The sequence below is a fragment of the Hyla sarda genome, chromosome 6 (assembly GCF_029499605.1).
Source record: "Hyla sarda isolate aHylSar1 chromosome 6, aHylSar1.hap1, whole genome shotgun sequence".
NCBI classification, from domain to species: Eukaryota; Metazoa; Chordata; class Amphibia; order Anura; family Hylidae; genus Hyla; species Hyla sarda.
Window position 1 is genome coordinate 228,254,711 of NC_079194.1, and position 17,562 is coordinate 228,272,272.

A 17,562-nucleotide genomic window follows, 5' to 3' on the forward strand; every position below is an offset into this window, starting at 1 on the left:
GGGAATTTGTGGACAGAAACCAATTCACTATATTATACATTTCAGTAAGCGGAATTGTAGGTGGAAATTCCATAGAACTACATTGATTTGTGTGCTCTGCTTTCGATTGATAAAGCCTAGTCCAGCCAGGCTCTATCAATTACAGAGCTGGGACCGGGACAGGAGGAGAGGTAAGCCCTCCGGCTATTGCGCTACTCTGTGCCCTGTACTGAAAAAATGTACCTCTGTGTCCCTTAAAACAATGAATGAGGTGTCTGTGCCCCCTCAATAAATTATTCCACTGCTTCCCCTTATGAACTTTGCTACTATGCCTTCCATAACTGTGCTACTATGCCCCCATGTACTGTACCAATTTTCCCCCACCATGAACTGTACCACTATGCCCCTACATTAACTGTGCTCTACATAATTTAATCGCATTGCCTGCATTACAGAAGAAGCGTCGGGTGGCCGGGCAGGGAACAAAGTGTTCCCATGCTATGAACTGCGACTATTCATTTGTATCAATGTCTTAAATGGGGGCTGGAGGTATCCTCAACCACCTTCTGCCACTCTCAGGGGTTTTTATTCCTTCTAGTCCCAAACAACCTAGAGCTAGGTGGTTTATTCAGCCAACTCTAACACCTGTCTACTATTACTACATTGATTCTATACTAGTAATAATAAATGTCTTTTTCTGAGTAAACGATGTACATGGAAAATTCAGGAGTACAGTTTTTATCTACTTATACATAAAAATGCACCACTTGATAAACTCCATTCATTATATAGAAACAAGAACATAATGCAAACTAAAACAAACGTATATTCTGCATATGAGAGACATATATTGCATTAAAGTGATGCAGAGAGTTGCATTTCATATATCTATACATTAGTATGCTGCTTTTTGAAAGTTTTAAAGTGCAATTCTACCTAAAAATCTTGTACAGTAGAATCATCTCCCAATAGTGGACACTCACGGGGAATAAAAAAGTGTCCGCTATTGAGAGATGTCCCCTATTGGAAAAAAATGCTTAAAAACCTTTCTAAATGACCGAATACAAAAATTACCTAAAAAACATGATAGAAAGCAATATTACAATAGAATCTCCCAGTGCCGTTTAATCATCCCTTATCAACCCCCTGTACCCCCCCTATACCCTGTGCCACTTTATCCCCCCTGTGCCTTATGCCAAATCATCCCCCCTTACCCCTGTACCACATAATTTCCCCTTGATCCCATCTGTGTGGGGGGTAATTTGGCAGAGGGGGAGTAAGGTGGCACATGGGGATAAAGGGGGATTAAATGTCACAGGTGGGATGAAATGGCACAGGGGGTGGTAAAGAGGGGATGATGAATTTACACAAAGGGTAATAAAAGGGGAATTAAATAGCACGGGGGGGGGATCAAGGAGAAATTTTTGTGGCACAGGGTGTAATACAGAGGGGAGGATTTGGCACAGGGGGAATAAAGTGGCACGGGGTGTTGGGGCGAATTATGTGGCCGTGGACGGACAGAAGCAGGAGACCACTTTTTATACAGGAGTCTTCTGCTTCTGTTCTGGGGCTTTTGCAGGGGGGTGCAGCTGGGGTCAGGATCCCCTTGGAGCCTGGGCCCCTTACTGATGTATTGGCTGTATCTCCCTGACGGTGGCCCTCTGTACAAGGCTGGCACACTGGCACATAGGCTGTCATAGGCTATTGGGTGTGTTTTGTCCTCTATTGGGAGTGTTTTGTCCCCTATAAGGTTTGTACATGTCCACTATTGGGAGTGTCTCCTAATCAGAGGGTGCATTAATACATTAAGTCTTATAGGACTCTACCGGGGAATTGCAAACTGTCCGCTATTGGGAGGTATCACTTATTGGGAGGTGTCCGCCAAGGGAGATTTGACTGTAATAATGCTTTTTCGCCTTTTTCTCTCAAGTCAAAATGTTGAAGTTCAGTTGAGTTGCTTCTTAGTTTATTCCCTTGTTTCAATTATTGGTAACTACTGCACTGCAGTACAAGTTACAGAGACTATCGAGTGAGATCTAGGATGTATAACAAGAGATATAAAAACCTTTGGTCTCAATATCATTTTACTGTTTTACAAATCTTTCAAATACAGTGTTTACTTTGGGCTCTGCACTGTAATAAGGATATAGGAGAGTGGGAAGGGATTTCAAGGTGGGTAAGGAGGCTAATAAAATTGTATTTTTTCAGCTCGAAAAAAAAAGTATATGTTATTACAAAGAATTCTTTATAAAAGACCAGGGTCATTCATTAGTTGTAGAGAGAGATAATTCAGACTTTTGCATAGGAAAGGGCTCTTTACATTTAGAGTAGTCAAACTATGGAGTTTACACGAAGAGGGAGTAATGTTAGATACTACGACAGCATTTAGAAAGCGCTAGATGCTTATCTAAACGTGCATGGTATTAAGGGTTATGAATAATCTAGCAATTAAAGGGCCACTTTAGCGCAAAATTATATTTCCCACCCAGCATAAGCATGGCTAAGGTAAACGGCGGCCCTGCTCTTACTGGGTGTTTAATTTTCATGACAGGACATTATTTCCATTCCCCGCTGCCGATTCACACTGAGGTCTGTGTGTAGACTAGAAGTCACTTTCTTAATGTAACTCTGTAAGTCTCACCAATAGTCTCCTAGAGTTACACTAATCACGTTACTTCCAGCACGGGACGGAAGACGGCATCCTATTGTGAAAAAAGAGTGCTTAATAAGAAGGGGGAACATGGCAGTCGTATACCCATATTATGCTTAAGCTGGGAGGGGAATATTAGGTTTTGCTGGATGGTCACTTTAAAGAGATATTCCCAAAGGATATGCCATATACCACCTCTAGGACCCAATCCTTTGTGCTGAATCGGTTTGACTGGGTTTGAAGTGCTCAGCTGAGTGTTGCACCCCTTCAGCTGTGCTCGCCTGATACTCGGAGAGGTGAAGCATGTGGTGTTTCTATGGATCCATAAATGGCTCAGTTTGCACTTCCGAGGATCCGCCAAGCAGAGCTTAATTGAGGCAAAGGGGCAAAGGGCTCAGCTGCCCCGTTGTTTCAGCATTTTTAGATAGAATTGCTCTTTACATTATTTTGTAAGGTATAATTTTCGACGTTCAGTCTTGGCTGAGGGAACAGTAAGTAGGCCCTAAGCCTCTCACTGTGCAGTCAGTAGTTTCAGAGTCGCACCTTCCACAATGACAATCAACCGCCATCGGATAAGTGTAGAAGGGATTGACATTCTCGGGACAGCCAGGAATTTTCACCATTTCATAAGTGATCTCTTTGTACGTGCAGACTTGTTGTTTTTCAGACTTGTGGGGGTGCATTATATTTGGATCCTGAAATAAGAACACATTTTAAATTATTTTCCAGTTGAATATGATGATACCTGGTTGTATATGAGTGTGTAATTAGTTTTTCATTAAATGTAAAGTGGGTGACTATTCATGAATACAGAAATCCTGGGACCCCAATGAAAAATCATAATTGGCCCAAAACACTACTAAGATATACTCCAAATATACATAAGGAAATCTCATCTTTGTGTGGTTGGTGAAGACCTGATCTTTAGGATCACCACTGATTTTGCGCATAGGGACTGCAGTCCTATCCTAGCACTTGTCAGAAATGATGCTGGTAGCCACCACTCTATGCCTTGTTGCCACCACTCTATGCCTTGTTGCCCTTCTCTCTCTATGTGCTAGGTAATTGGTCATCATCACTAATCTCTTTAATGAATGTGACCCAGCAAATCTGATGGTTAGATGTTATGGTTCCTTTCTCTCTCATGACTGTGTATGACTTAAAGGGGTATTCCAGCTTTATAAATTTTATCCCCCTATCCAAAGATGGGGGTGTGTGATGTCACGGCCACGCCCCCTAGTTACATCACGTCACGCCCTCTCCATTCATGGGAGGGGCGTGACGGCCCTTTGGATAGGGGATAAGATGTATAATGCCGGAATACCTCTTTAAGGTTTGTATTAAACGCTGATCAAGTAGATTGGTGCTAGTTTAAGAGTCTTTTTACACAGCTCCACTATCGTGCAAGCAGTTTTTTGGCCTTTTACTTCTATCATTCGCTGGCTGCACATCCTACAGTATGACATGGGGAGATGTGTTTCGCCAACGAAATAGGATTTTTAAACTTGCTTGAAAGATGCAACAGTGAACTAGCAAGAGGGATATTGGTCTGTTTAGTCAATAACTACCTCTTTTTTCCTGGACTAAGCCTTAACCCTTAGATTGTCAGCCTGCAACTTCTTGACCCACTACTGACTATACCTCTGCTGGTAGTTCTATACTTTTGAATTATTCACCATATTCCTGACCAAAGCTTTAGGATATCGTGCAGCAAAGTCTAAACTTCTCATGGGGGTTAAAGGGGTACTCAACTGGAAAACATTTTCTTTTTAAATCAACTGGTGCCAGAAAGTTAAACAGATTTGTAAATGACATCTATTTAAAAATCTTAATCCTTCCAGTACTTATCTGCTGCTGTATTTTCCAGAGGAAGTTCTTTTCTTTTTGAATTTCCTTTCTGTCTGAACACAGTGCTCTCTGTGATGTCTATGTCAGGAACTGTGCAGAGTAGGAGAAAATCCCTATAGCAAACCTATGCTGCTCTTGACAGTTTTTAAATCAGTGGTCTCCAAACTGCGGCCCTCCAGATGTTGCAAAACTACAACTCCCAGCATGCCCGGACAGCCGTTGGCTGTCCGGGCATGCTGGGAGTTGTAGTTTTGCAACATCTGGAAGGCCGCAGTTTGGAGACCACTGTCTTAAATGGACAGAGGTGTCAGCAGAGAGCACTGTGGTCAGACAGAAAGGACATTCAAAAAGAAAAGAATTTCCTTTGGAAAATACAGCAGCTGATAAGTACTGGAAGGATTAAGATTTTTATATAGAAGTAATTTACAAATCTGTTTAACTTTCTGGCACCAGTTGATTTAACCCCTTAAGGACTCATGACGTACCGCTACGTCATGAGTCCGCTCCCGATCTATAACGCGGGGCCGCGGCGTGACCCCGCATCATAGCGGGTCGGGCCCGGGTCGGGTCGGGCCCGGCCTCTAACAATTGTTAGAGGCTGGGACCCGTGGCTAATAGCGCGCTAAGAGGCCGGAAGAAGCATGCATAGACCCGTGAAATGACCGGCATAGCCTCTGAGCGCTTCGTCTCCAGCCCAATATCCTCCCGATGCCCCGGACCTCCGGAGATATAGACACCAGTGTTGCGGTGAGTGCATGCAATTGTTCCTCGTGTTTATTGCCAAAGGTTGACTGAGATAAGCATACATGTTTACCCTCTCCATGTTTATAGGGCAGTCAGGGATACATAATACTGTAAATGTATATGGGTAACTATACTGTATTATTGTGACTATAGCTACACCAGAACAACAACCATAGCGGAATTCTTCACATTATGGCAGCATTTTGGAGACATACTGGGTGAATATCAGGAACTGTAATGTTTTGCAATATAAAATCCATCAAGCTACATTTCCTTCCTAAATGCAATATCCCTTTAAGACAGCTCTCAATGAAAACAAGGCATAAGCAAGGGCAGCAGTATCGGAGCTACATGTATTCTGGCACAGTTTTCCTTTTCATTTTTAGCCTTGTATCCAATTCTCCTGAGATCAATTATGTGTATAAAAGCTTGTAAGGAGAGGTCCCCAGCAACTGTAAATGGTGAAAGACCAGTGAAGCGGACACATGCCTAGCAATTCATAAAGAAATAGACTGAAGTCAAAGGCATGTATAATATTAGCCATTTTTTAAATACAATTCTTAGAATAGTCTCCTAACTTTTTTTATATTTAAAAAGAAGCAACAGAAAATATATGGAAGTAGTAGATCACCTTCCTAAAGATCTTTTTGCTATTTCTTGTCTCATGTATGAGCTCTGGACCTGCTTCATGCATGCATACTGCATATCACAATATACTATAAAGTACCATAAAGACAATCTACATATTACTCCTGTGGGGTCCATTTGGGACAGGGACCTATATGAGTGATGAAAAGCCATGAGAATTTGTACAGGACCCTCTCTACATTGACTTTTCAATGTTAGCAAGGATACGAGGAGTTAAATCAAGGTTAATGGGCTGGAAGAAAGACATTAACCAAGTATGAAGTCTTTCTGCTCCAGGTGGTAAAGGGTATGATGGCGTTAATCTGCACCAGAAAGTTTAAAGGTAATGTATCACCTCAATTTCATGCCACTTTCACTGATACTGAAACAGATTCTTTTTTTAATAATCTGTTTTAATTCTCTAATTGTATTTTTTTATTTCATTTTTGTATTATTATCTAGAGATATGTTTTATAGCAAGCCCCATGGACATAGTTAACAAGTAACTGAAGCTGTCCTATTGATAGGAATTGGAAAGGTGTCTGGGCATGCTTAGTGACCTTTACAAAAGTCATTTTAGAGGGAGGAGAAGGCTGAGCTTTAAGCAACATCTATTATGTGTACCTCTGTTTTCTATATACTGGTGTCATCTTTTACTGTACTCCTGTCTGTGATGACATGGAGTGGACAGCTGGAAAATTATCTGTACAGAACAGGAAGTCTCAGATTCTTATTAGGCCTAGTGGCCAGAAAGGAAAATGCAAGATTTCAGGAAGATACACTGCTCAAAAAATAATAATAAAGGGAACACTTAAACAACACAATGTAACTCCAAGTCAATCACACTTCTGTGAAATCACACTCTCCACTCAGGAAGCAACACTGATTGACAATCAATTTCACATGCTGTTGTGCAAAGGGAACAGACAACAGGTGGAAATTATAGGCAATTAGCAAGACACCTCCAATAAAGGAGTGGTTCTGCAGGTGGTGACCACAGACTACTTCTCAGTTCCTATGCTTCCTGGCTGATGTTTTAGTCACTTTTTAATGCTGGCGGTGCTTTCACTCTAGTGGTAGCATGAGACGGAGTCTACAACCCACACAAGTGGCTCAGGTAGTGCAGCTCATCCAGGATGGCACATCAATGCGAGCTGTGGCAAGAAGGTTTGCTGTGTCTGTCAGTTTACTGTCCAGAGCATGGAGACACTACCAGGAGACAGGCCAGTATATCAGGAGATGTGGAGGAGGGCAACAGCCCAGCAGCAGGACCACCACCTCCGCCTTTGTGCAAGGAGGAGCAGGAGGAGCACTGCCAGAGCCCTGCAAAATGACCTCCAGCAGGCCACATATGTGCATGTGTCCACTCAAATGGTCAGAAACAGACTCCATGAGGGTGGTATGAGAGCCTGACGTCCACAGGTAGGGGTTGTGCTTACAGCCTAACACCATAAAGGACTTTTGGCATTTGCCAGAGAACACCAAGATTGGCAAATTCGCCACTGGCGCCATGTGCTCTTCACAGATGAAAGCAGGTTCACACTAACCACATGTGACAGACGTGAGTTTGGAGACACCGTGGAGAACGTTCTGCTGCCTGCAACATCCTCCAGCATGACCAGTTTGGCGGTGGGTCAGTAATGGTGTGGGGTGGCATTTCTTTGGGGGGCCGCACAGCCCTCCATGTGCTTGCCAGAGGTAGCCTGACTGCCATTAGGTACTGAGATGAGATCCTCAAACCCCTTGTGAGACCATATGCTGGTGCAGTTGGCCCTGGGTTCCTCCTAATGCAAGACAATGCTGGACCTCATGTGTCTGGAGTGTGTCAGCAGTTCCTGCAAGAGGAAGGCATTGATGTTATGGACTAGCCCACCCATTCCCCAGACCTATATCCGATTGAGCACATCTGGGACATCATGTCTCGCTTCATCCACCAACGCCACATTGCACCACAGACTGTCCAGCAGTTGGCGGATGCTTTAGTCCAGGTCTGGGAGGACATCTCTCAAGAGATGATCTGCCACCTCATCAGGAGCATGCTTAGGCATTGTAGAGAGGTCATACAGGCACGTGGCGGTCACACACACTACTAAGCCTCATTTAGACTTTTTAAGGACATTACATCAAAGTTGGATCAGCTGGTAGTGTGGTTTTCCACTTTGATTTTGAGTGTGACTCCATTTCCAGACCTCCATGGGTTGATAAATTTGATTTCCATTGATCATTTTTTTGTGATTTTGTTGTCAACACATTTAACTATGTAAAGAGGAAAGTATTTCTTACAATTAGTTCATTCATTCAGATCTAGAATGTTATGTTAGTGTTCCCTTTTATTTTTTTGGCAGTGTATAAATAGTTAAATGGAAAATTAGAAAAACACATCACAAAAAATACTTAAATGGGCACTGTCAGATTAAAAAAGTTTTATATGTTGTACATCTTGCCAAAAAATTAACCTTTCTAATATACTTCCTAAAAATGTTTTTCTCCTTTTTATAGAAATCATGGTTTATAAAATCATGGCTTTGTCCAAGCTGAAGCACAGGCATGGACAAAGTCCAGTAAGTGAATGGGCTAGAACTCCTCTGTGCTCTCTCCTGTCTGATAGCACTCCTCTGTGCTCTCTCCTGTCTGATATGACTCCTCTGTGCTCTCTCCTGTCTGATAGTACTCCTCTTAGCTCTCTCCTGTCTGATAGGGCAAGAGAGAGCACAGACAGGGCCGCCATCAGGGGGGTACAGCCAGTACTCCAGTAAGGGACCCGAGCTCCCAAGGAGGCCCAGTCCGCTTCACCCCCCTGCAGCAGCCAGGGTCGGAACATTGGCAGTGGCTGGAGGCTTGGAGTCCCAACACACATATAGATCAGTCAGTGTGTCAGCCTGAGAACTCAGGACCTGTGTGTACCGCAACTGCAGCATTACACACAGGTCCTGAGACTGACAGCTGACACAGTGACCGGAGGTCCAGAGGCTACAGAGTCTGTACTACATACTGTACAGACAGGACGCTTACTGCTGCCTCTAATGTCTGCCTTCTCCTCACTGGTTCTGGCTCCTCCTGCTGATGGCACACAGGAACAGAAGCTGCTCAGGGGAAGATCTGCTACACTGGGTAAGAGGAGAACCTGATATTATTACTATGTGAGGAGGGGGGCTGAGAGTCCTGCTGTGTGATTGGGGGGTGGTGGTGGTGGGGGAGAGGCCTGTTATAATTTGGGGCAGGGACTAGAGAGGGGTGACCTGTTATAAGGGGGGGGGGCTGGAGAGGGGAGACTTGTTATAGGGGGGGAGGGAGAGGGGAGACCTGTTATAAGGGGGGAGGGGAGTTATAGGAGTGAAGATCTGCTGTTACTACTGTGTTAGGGAGGGGGCACTTTGTTTCTCTTTTTTTTTGCAATCAGACAAGAGAGCACAGAGGAGTACCATCAGACAGGAGAGAATACAGAGGAGTGCTATCAGACAGGAGAGAGCACAGAGGAGTCCTATCAGACAGGAGAGAGCACAGAGGAGTCCTATCACACAGGAGAGAGCACAGAGGAGTACTATCAGACAGGAGAGAGCACAGAGGAGTACCATCAGACAGGAGAGAGCACAGAGGAGTACCATCAGACAGGAGAGAACACGGAGGAGTGCTATCAGACATCAGAAAGCACAGAGGAATCCTATCAGACAGGAGAGCGTTGCACAGAGAAGTGCTATCAGACAGGAGACAGCACAGAGGAGCGCTATCAGACAGAAGAGAGCACAGAGGAGTGCTATCAGACAGGAGAGAGCACAGAGGAGTGCTATCAGACAGGAGACAGCACAGAGAAGTACTATCAGACAGGAGAGACCACAGAGGAGTGCTATCAGACAGGAGAGAGCACAGAGAAGTGTTATCAGACAGGAGAGAGCACAGAGGAGTCCTATCAGACAGGAGAGAGCACAGAGGAGTCCTATCAGACAGGAGAGAGCACAGAGGAATACTATCAGACAGTAGAGAGCACAGAGGAGTGCTATCAGACAGGAGAGAGCACAGAGGAGTGATATCATACAGGAGAGAAAACAGGAGTACTATCAGGCAGGAGAGAGCACAGAGGGGTACTATCAGACAGGAGAGCACACAGAGGAGTGCTATCAGACAGGAAAGAGCACAGAGGAGTCCTATCCGACAGCAAAGAGCACAGAGGAGTCCTATCAGACAGGAGAGAGCACAGAGTAGTACTATCAGACAGGGAGAGCACAGAGGAGTGCTATCAGACAGGAGAGAACACAGAGGAGTACTATCAGACAGGAGAGCACACATAGGAGCCCTACCAGACAGGAGAGAGCACAGAGGAGTCCTATCAGAAAGGAGAAAGCACAGAGGAGTCCTATCAGACAGGAGAGAGCACAGAGGAGTCCTATCAGACAAGAGAGAGCACAGAGGAGTACTATCAGACAGGAGAGAGCACAGAGGAGTACCATCAAACCGGAGAGAACACAGAGGAGTGCTATCAGACAGCAGAAAGCACAGAGGAGTCCTATCAGACAGGAGAGCGAGCACAGAGGAGTGCTATCACACAGGAGAGAGCACAGAGGAGTGCTATCAGACAGAAGAGAGCACAGAGGAATCCTATCAGGCAGGGGAGAGCACTGAGGAGTTCTATCAGACAGGAGAGAGCACAGAGGAGTACTATCAGACAGGAGAGAGCACAGAGGAGTGCTATCAGACAGGAGAGAGCACAGAGGAGTACTATCAGACAGAAGAGAGCACAAAGGAGTACTATCAGACAGGAGAGAGCACAGAGGAGTGCTATCAGACAGAAGAGAACACAGATGAGTGCTATCAGACAAGAGAGAGCACTTACTGGACTTTGTCCATGCCTGTGCTTCAGCTTGGACAAAGCCATGATTTTATAAGTCATGATTTCTATAAAAAAAAAATATAACATTTTCTTATTAAGTATATTAGAAAGGTTAATGTATTATCTTGCCCTCACTTTACAAGTGGCTTACTACTGCCAAACCCAACAAAACAAACTTTCCATGTGTTACCTCACCAAAGTTGCAATTGTCCCAGGAACGGTAGCAGACCTCAAGGCTTAGGACAAAGCTTCTCTCAGCTAGTGCAAACTATCAGCTAGTTCTAAAGCTCAGTGACCAGCTGTCTTCAGCACCTGTGCTGATCTGCACAACTGTGAAAACCTGTCCTGGCCCAGAACCAAACCTGCCTTTCATCCCATATTAATTGATGCCTGGTAAAAGGGTGTATAAATGTCCCTAGCAGCTATGGTCTACTAGAGATTTAACTCTTTACTGGATTTTCCCTTATTCCACCTAGCCTTCCCTGGATGAGATATGCGCCTCCTGAAACCTACTTGCTACATATGACCAGTACCTTGGGGAAATATATCGACCTCCAACCACTATTCTTGTCACTGGCTCACAGTGGCCATCCAGAGTTTGTAATGTGAATTGCAGCCTGTCGAGAGTTTTGCTAAAATGTTCTGATAATGTAGTACATTTAAAAAGTGGAGACCTTAATGAAATATGGGGGAAACTAATGGGGGACACAACTGTATTGTATAGCACATTTTAATGCACATATTTTAGACTTGTTCCACTCACCTTTGTTTCACAATATCCTGAGCACCAAGTTGTATTTACAGAGACACAGGCACCGCATTCTTCCTTCTCCAGCACAATGGTGATGTTAGATAGCTGGCAGGAAGTGCACAAAATGATCTTCCAACACAAAACCAGCGCGTATAGAAATAATTTCTCCATGCTGTGGAATATAGTACAAATAGCTTTAACCTCCCACTGAATAATTAGAAAACCCCAGACATTTTGGAAACTAAGCAACAGAACAGATTCACTTCTAGATGAACATGCAAGTGACTCATGGGTGGCATAAACACACATGAAAACATCTAATCTCATATAGTAATGACTTATCTCTAGTATACACCATCACTATGATAAGTGAGGGTCTGATCTCTGGGACACTTAATGATCCTGCAAACGAAGGGGCTGCACTGCTGATTCAGCACTGTGGACCCTTCACTGTTTTCTCCCAGTCGCTTGCTTTTTAGAAAACTGCAGGCGGTCCCATTACCTTGAATGGATTGAAAAATAAATACTAGTTTTTTTTTTAGTCTGTATAAACATCTTCTTGGATATTTTTTCAGTATTGTTTTATCCTCAACAGATTTTCCACATGTCATGTTACAAGGCAGTGCATACCATATGGTACCATGGGTAACAAAAAGCCATTATACCATCCAAAGGATAGGGGATAAGATGTCTGATCATGGCATTCGTGTAGAGCGTCGGGTTTAGTGCTGGGGGCTCATGACGTTGCGGCCACGCCCCCTCAATGCAAGTCTATGGGAGGGGGCGTGGCAACCGTCACGCCCCCTACCATAGACTTGCATTGAGGGGGCGTAGCTGTGACGTCAGGAGCGGGGCGCGGCCGTGACGCCACGAGCCTCTGCCCTGCATCGCCATTCATCCAGCATGGATTCGTTCCTCTGTGCACCGGATGTCTGGGGTGCCGCAGCCAACCCCCGCGATCAGATATCTTAAGATGTCTAGGGGCGGAGTACCCCTTTAAGGCATTCTTATTTGTTACTTCCTTGAATTACCTCAGAGAGTGACTGCAAGAGCATATCTCGCTCAGATGCAACCAGTACTTCAAAGGGCACTTGTAAAGCTTCATGGCGCTGTTGGGGAAGTGAGGTTCCCCTGCAGATTATAACTGTTTACTTGACTTGGACTCTTTGTCTTTTATCAAGCTTATGAACTATGGAACTATAAATATTACAGGTTTTGGATATCAGTTTTTTTGGGATAGAACATTGATGCCGGAATTTATTCCAAGTCGGGAAGGAATATTTCTCCCTGGTATGGGGCAATTAGTTTCAGCCTTATAAGGTTTTTTTTTTTTTTTGTATTCCTCTGGATCAACACAGTAGGCACACAGTAGGGATAGAGGTTTAACTTGATGAGCTCAGAATTTCTAACATAAATGGCCTATTAAATCCAAACAGAGATGCTCTGTTATTTCTTTCATTATTATACCGACATCCGATGGGTATAGCCCCTGCTACAGGACATAGTGTGCCAGTGTCTTTATAATGTACTCTGAGTCCAGGTAACACCAAAAATAATCTATGCAGTCTGCGAGGCGTATATGCTTACTCTGCATTGCTCTAGGCTTAGAAACTGAATATAAATGTAGAGAACAGATCTTGTCAAAGTCGAAGAAGCAAGAAAACTATTAAAACAATTGGTGTATTTGCTGATTTGCCACGGGATGGCTTACAGCTATACATCCCAATAATTTCACAAAAATTGTGTCTGTCCTTTAGAGTAGAGTTTGGTAGTTTAATTAAAATAAAGGTCATATATATATAATGAAAAGCTATGGAAGTTTCAAATAAACTTTTTTAGTTTACTATTTTCATGGTAGCTGCGTATAGCACTTTTGTTTATAGTCAGTGGCTGAAATCCTCTACACACATAATGGGGTTATCCAGGAATAGAAATGCAAAGCAAATTCCCTCAGGTTGTGTGGGGTATTACAACTTGGCTCCATTCACTACAATGGAACTAAACCGCAATATCAAACACACAGATCGGGGAAGTTAAGTGTGTGCGATGAGATATGATTGGATAAGGCTGCACCCCCCCCCCCTCAGTATTTCCTGATTTTGGACTTTTGCCAGGCCAGCAGGAGTCCAAGGTCTGTGCAAAAGATTGGGGAAAATGTGGATACCTAGTGGCAGCTTTTTTAAACACAATTACAATTATTTAGTATAAGGAGTGCAATAGCAAAAATTAGTTTTAATGAGAGTGCCCATTTAAGCAGTCTTTTACTCTATATAAGGGGGTGGCCATTACAATTCTCTCACTTTCTGCTGAGGACAGCAAAGCACAGACATCACAGATCCTGTGTCCAGTACAACTGGAGGCCATAAAGCCTACAAACCAGCCACATTGTCAGTTTATCTATGTCTGCTGTCTCTACTAAAGTCAAGACACTGATCAAGTCTATTCTAGTCTGTGTGGCTGGACTAAAGTCTATTACAATATCTACATGTACCAGCAAGCTTCAGGGCCCTTTCGGTGTTACTGGTTGACTCTCTGGGATTCTGGCCTAGCTGTGAAGATAATAACACCTGTCTTAACTCAGTAAAGCCTCCGTTAAACCATAACTTGGTTGTGGACGCTCATTTCACTGCCTAGCCATTGGAATAGCAGAGATACTGTTCGTGTGGTTCCGGTATCCAAAAACCACTCTGGTGTCACGAACATTAGGGGATAATAACACCTTGCCCCTGGGGTTAATACCATCTTGCCCCATCCACATACACCGCTACACCCCGTAGTCCCGCCATCACCGTGGGTCACCACAGTACCCTCACAAAATGACACTGTCATACACTGTACCCTCTGAATATAACTCTGTCATATTTTGAACCCTCTGAATACAACCCTGCCACACTTTGTACCTTCTAAATATAACACTGCCATGCATTTGTGCCCTTTGAATTAAACACTGCCAGAAACTGTACCCTCTGAATATAATAGTTATAGATTATGTGCTTTCTGAATATAACTTGCAGTTGCATTCTGCACCCTCTTTATTTAACACTGCCACATAATGTACCCCCTGGATTTAACACTGCTACACACTGTATCTTCACAATATGACAATGTCAAACACTGTACTCTCTGAATATAACCCTGCCAGATATTGTACTTTCTAAATGCAACACTACCAGACTCTGTACCCTCTGAATATAACCCTGCCATTCACTGTCTGAATACAACTGCCAGACACTGTACTCTGCCTTTAAATATAACCCTGACACATTTTACACATACTGAATATAACACTGCTAGACTCTGTACCCTATAAATATAACCCTGTCACGAACTGTGCCCTCTACATATAACACTGTAAAACACTGTTCCCTCTAAATATAACACTGCCACACACACTGTACCCTCTCAATATAACACTGCCAGACACTGTACCCTCTGAATGTAACACTGTCAAACAATGTATCTTCTGAATATAATCCTGCCATGCACTCTGCCCACTGAATATAACACTGCCAGACACAGTGTCCTCTGAATATAACCCTGTCACATTTTATACCCTCTGAATATAACCCTGCCACCCACTGTGCACTCTGGATATAACCTTGCCACAAACTGTTCCCTCTAAATATAATACTGCCATACACTCTGAATATAACACGGCCATATACACTGTATCCTCTGAATATAACACTGCTAAATGCAGTAACCTCTGCATATTACCCTGCCAGACACAGTATCCTCTGAATAGAACACTACTAACACAATGTTAAACTTGGATGAACTTAATGGACATGTATCTTTATCAACCATATTAATTATGTAAGTATGTAATATACAACCTAACTATAACACTGCCACACAGTGTGTTCCCTAAATATATCCATGTCAGACACTGTACCCTCTGAATATAATACTACCACACACTATGCAATCTAAATGTAACTGTCACGATGCCGGCTGGCAGGTAGTGGATCCTCTGTGCCAGAGAGGGATTGGCGTGGACCGTGCTAGTGGACCGGTTCTAAGCCACTACTGGTTTTCACCAGAGCCCGCCGCAAAGCGGGATGGTCTTGCTGCGGCGGTAGTGACCAGGTCGTATCCACTAGCAACGGCTCACCTCTCTGGCTGCTGAAGATAGGCGCGGTACAAGGGAGTAGACAGAAGCAAGGTCGGACGTAGCAGAAGGTTGGGGCAGGCAGCAAGGATCGTAGTCAGGGGCAACGGCAGAAGGTCTGGAAACACAGGCAAGGAACACACAAGGAACGCTTTCACTGGCACTAAGGCAACAAGATCCGGCAAGGGAGTGCAGGGGAAGTGAGGTGATATAGGGAAGTGCACAGGTGAACACACTAATTGGAACCACTGCGCCAATCAGCGGCGCAGTGGCCCTTTAAATCGCAGAGACCCGGCGCGCGCGCGCCCTAGGGAGCGGGGCCGCGCGCGCCGGGACAGAACAGACGGAGAGCGAGTCAGGTAGGGGAGCCGGGGTGCGCATCGCGAGCGGGCGCTACCCGCATCGCGAACCGCATCCCGGCTGGCAGCGGAATCGCAGCGCCCCGGGTCAGAGGACGTGACCGGAGCGCTGCCGCGGGGAGAGTGAAGCGAGCGCTCCGGGGAGGAGCGGGGACCCGGAGCGCTCGGCGTAACAGTACCCCCCCCCTTGGGTCTCCCCCTCTTCTTAGAGCCTGAGAACCTGAGGAGCAGACTTTTGTCTAGGATGTTGTCCTCAGGTTCCCAGGATCTCTCTTCAGGACCACAACCCTCCCAGTCCACTAAAAAAAAATTTTTCCCTCTGACCTTTTTGGCAGCTAAAATCTCTTTGACCGAGAAGATGTCCGAGGAGCCGGAAACAGGAGTGGGAGGAACAGATTTGGGAGAAAAACGGTTGAGGATGAGTGGTTTGAGAAGAGAGACGTGAAAGGCATTAGGGATACGAAGAGAGGGAGGAAGAAGAAGTTTATAAGAGACAGGATTAATTTGACACAAAATTTTGAAAGGACCAAGATAGCGTGGTCCCAACTTGTAGCTAGGGACACGGAAGCGGACATATTTAGCGGAGAGCCATACCTTGTCTCCAGGGGAAAAAACGGGGGGAGCTCTTCTTTTCTTATCCGCGAACTTCTTCATGCGTGATGAAGCCTGTAAGAGAGAATTTTGGGTCTCTCTCCATATGATGGAAAGGTCACGAGAAATTTCATCCACAGCGGGCAGACCAGAGGGCAAGGGGGTAGGGAGGGGGGGAAGAGGGTGACGGCCGTACACCACGAAAAATGGGGATTTGGAGGAAGACTCAGAGACCCTGAAGTTATACGAGAATTCGGCCCATGGGAGGAGATCTGCCCAGTCATCCTGGCGGGAGGAAACAAAATGTCGCAAATAATCACCCAAGATCTGGTTAATCCTTTCTACTTGTCCATTGGACTGGGGATGATATGCAGAAGAAAAATTTAATTTAATCTTGAGTTGTTTACAGAGAGCCCTCCAGAATTTAGACACGAATTGGACGCCTCTATCCGAGACAATCTGCGTAGGCAACCCGTGAAGACGAAAAATGTGTACAAAAAATTGTTTAGCCAACTGAGGCGCAGAAGGAAGACCAGGAAGAGGGATGAAATGTGCCATTTTGGAGAATCGATCAACGACCACCCAAATAACAGTGTTGCCACGGGAAGGGGGTAAATCAGTAATAAAATCCATACCAATCAGAGACCAAGGCTGTTCGGGGACAGGCAGAGGATGAAGAAAACCAGCGGGCTTCTGGCGAGGAGTCTTATCCCGGGCACAGATAGTGCAGGCTCGCACAAAGTCCACAACATCCGTCTCCAGAGTCGGCCACCAATAGAAGCGGGAGATGAGTTGCACAGATTTCTTGATACCCGCATGACCTGCGAGATGGGAGGAGTGACCCCATTTGAGGATTCCGAGGCGTTGGCGAGGAGAAACAAAGGTCTTTCCTGGAGGAGTCTGCCTGATGGAGGCAGGAGAAGTGGAGATCAGGCAGTCAGGTGGAATGATGTGTTGCGGAGAGAGTTCAACTTCTGAGGCATCCGAGGAACGAGAGAGAGCATCGGCCCTAATGTTCTTATCGGCAGGACGAAAGTGAATCTCAAAATTAAATCGGGCAAAGAACAGAGACCACCG

General features: G+C 44.9%; 1 protein-coding gene across 1 annotated transcript in view; it reads right to left on the reverse strand.

Moving 5' to 3' along the window:
* Positions 1 to 711: 711 nt before the first annotated feature.
* FSHB (follicle stimulating hormone subunit beta) overlaps positions 712 to 17,562 on the reverse strand; it is a 74,383-nt gene continuing 57,532 nt past the window's right edge. The window contains exons 2-3 of the mRNA XM_056526674.1: positions 11,437 to 11,596; positions 712 to 3,324 (exon numbers count right to left, since the gene is read on the reverse strand). Coding sequence (XP_056382649.1) covers positions 3,100 to 3,324; positions 11,437 to 11,596 — 385 coding nt within the window. The 3' untranslated portion in view covers positions 712 to 3,099. The remainder of the gene's footprint in view (positions 3,325 to 11,436; positions 11,597 to 17,562) is intronic.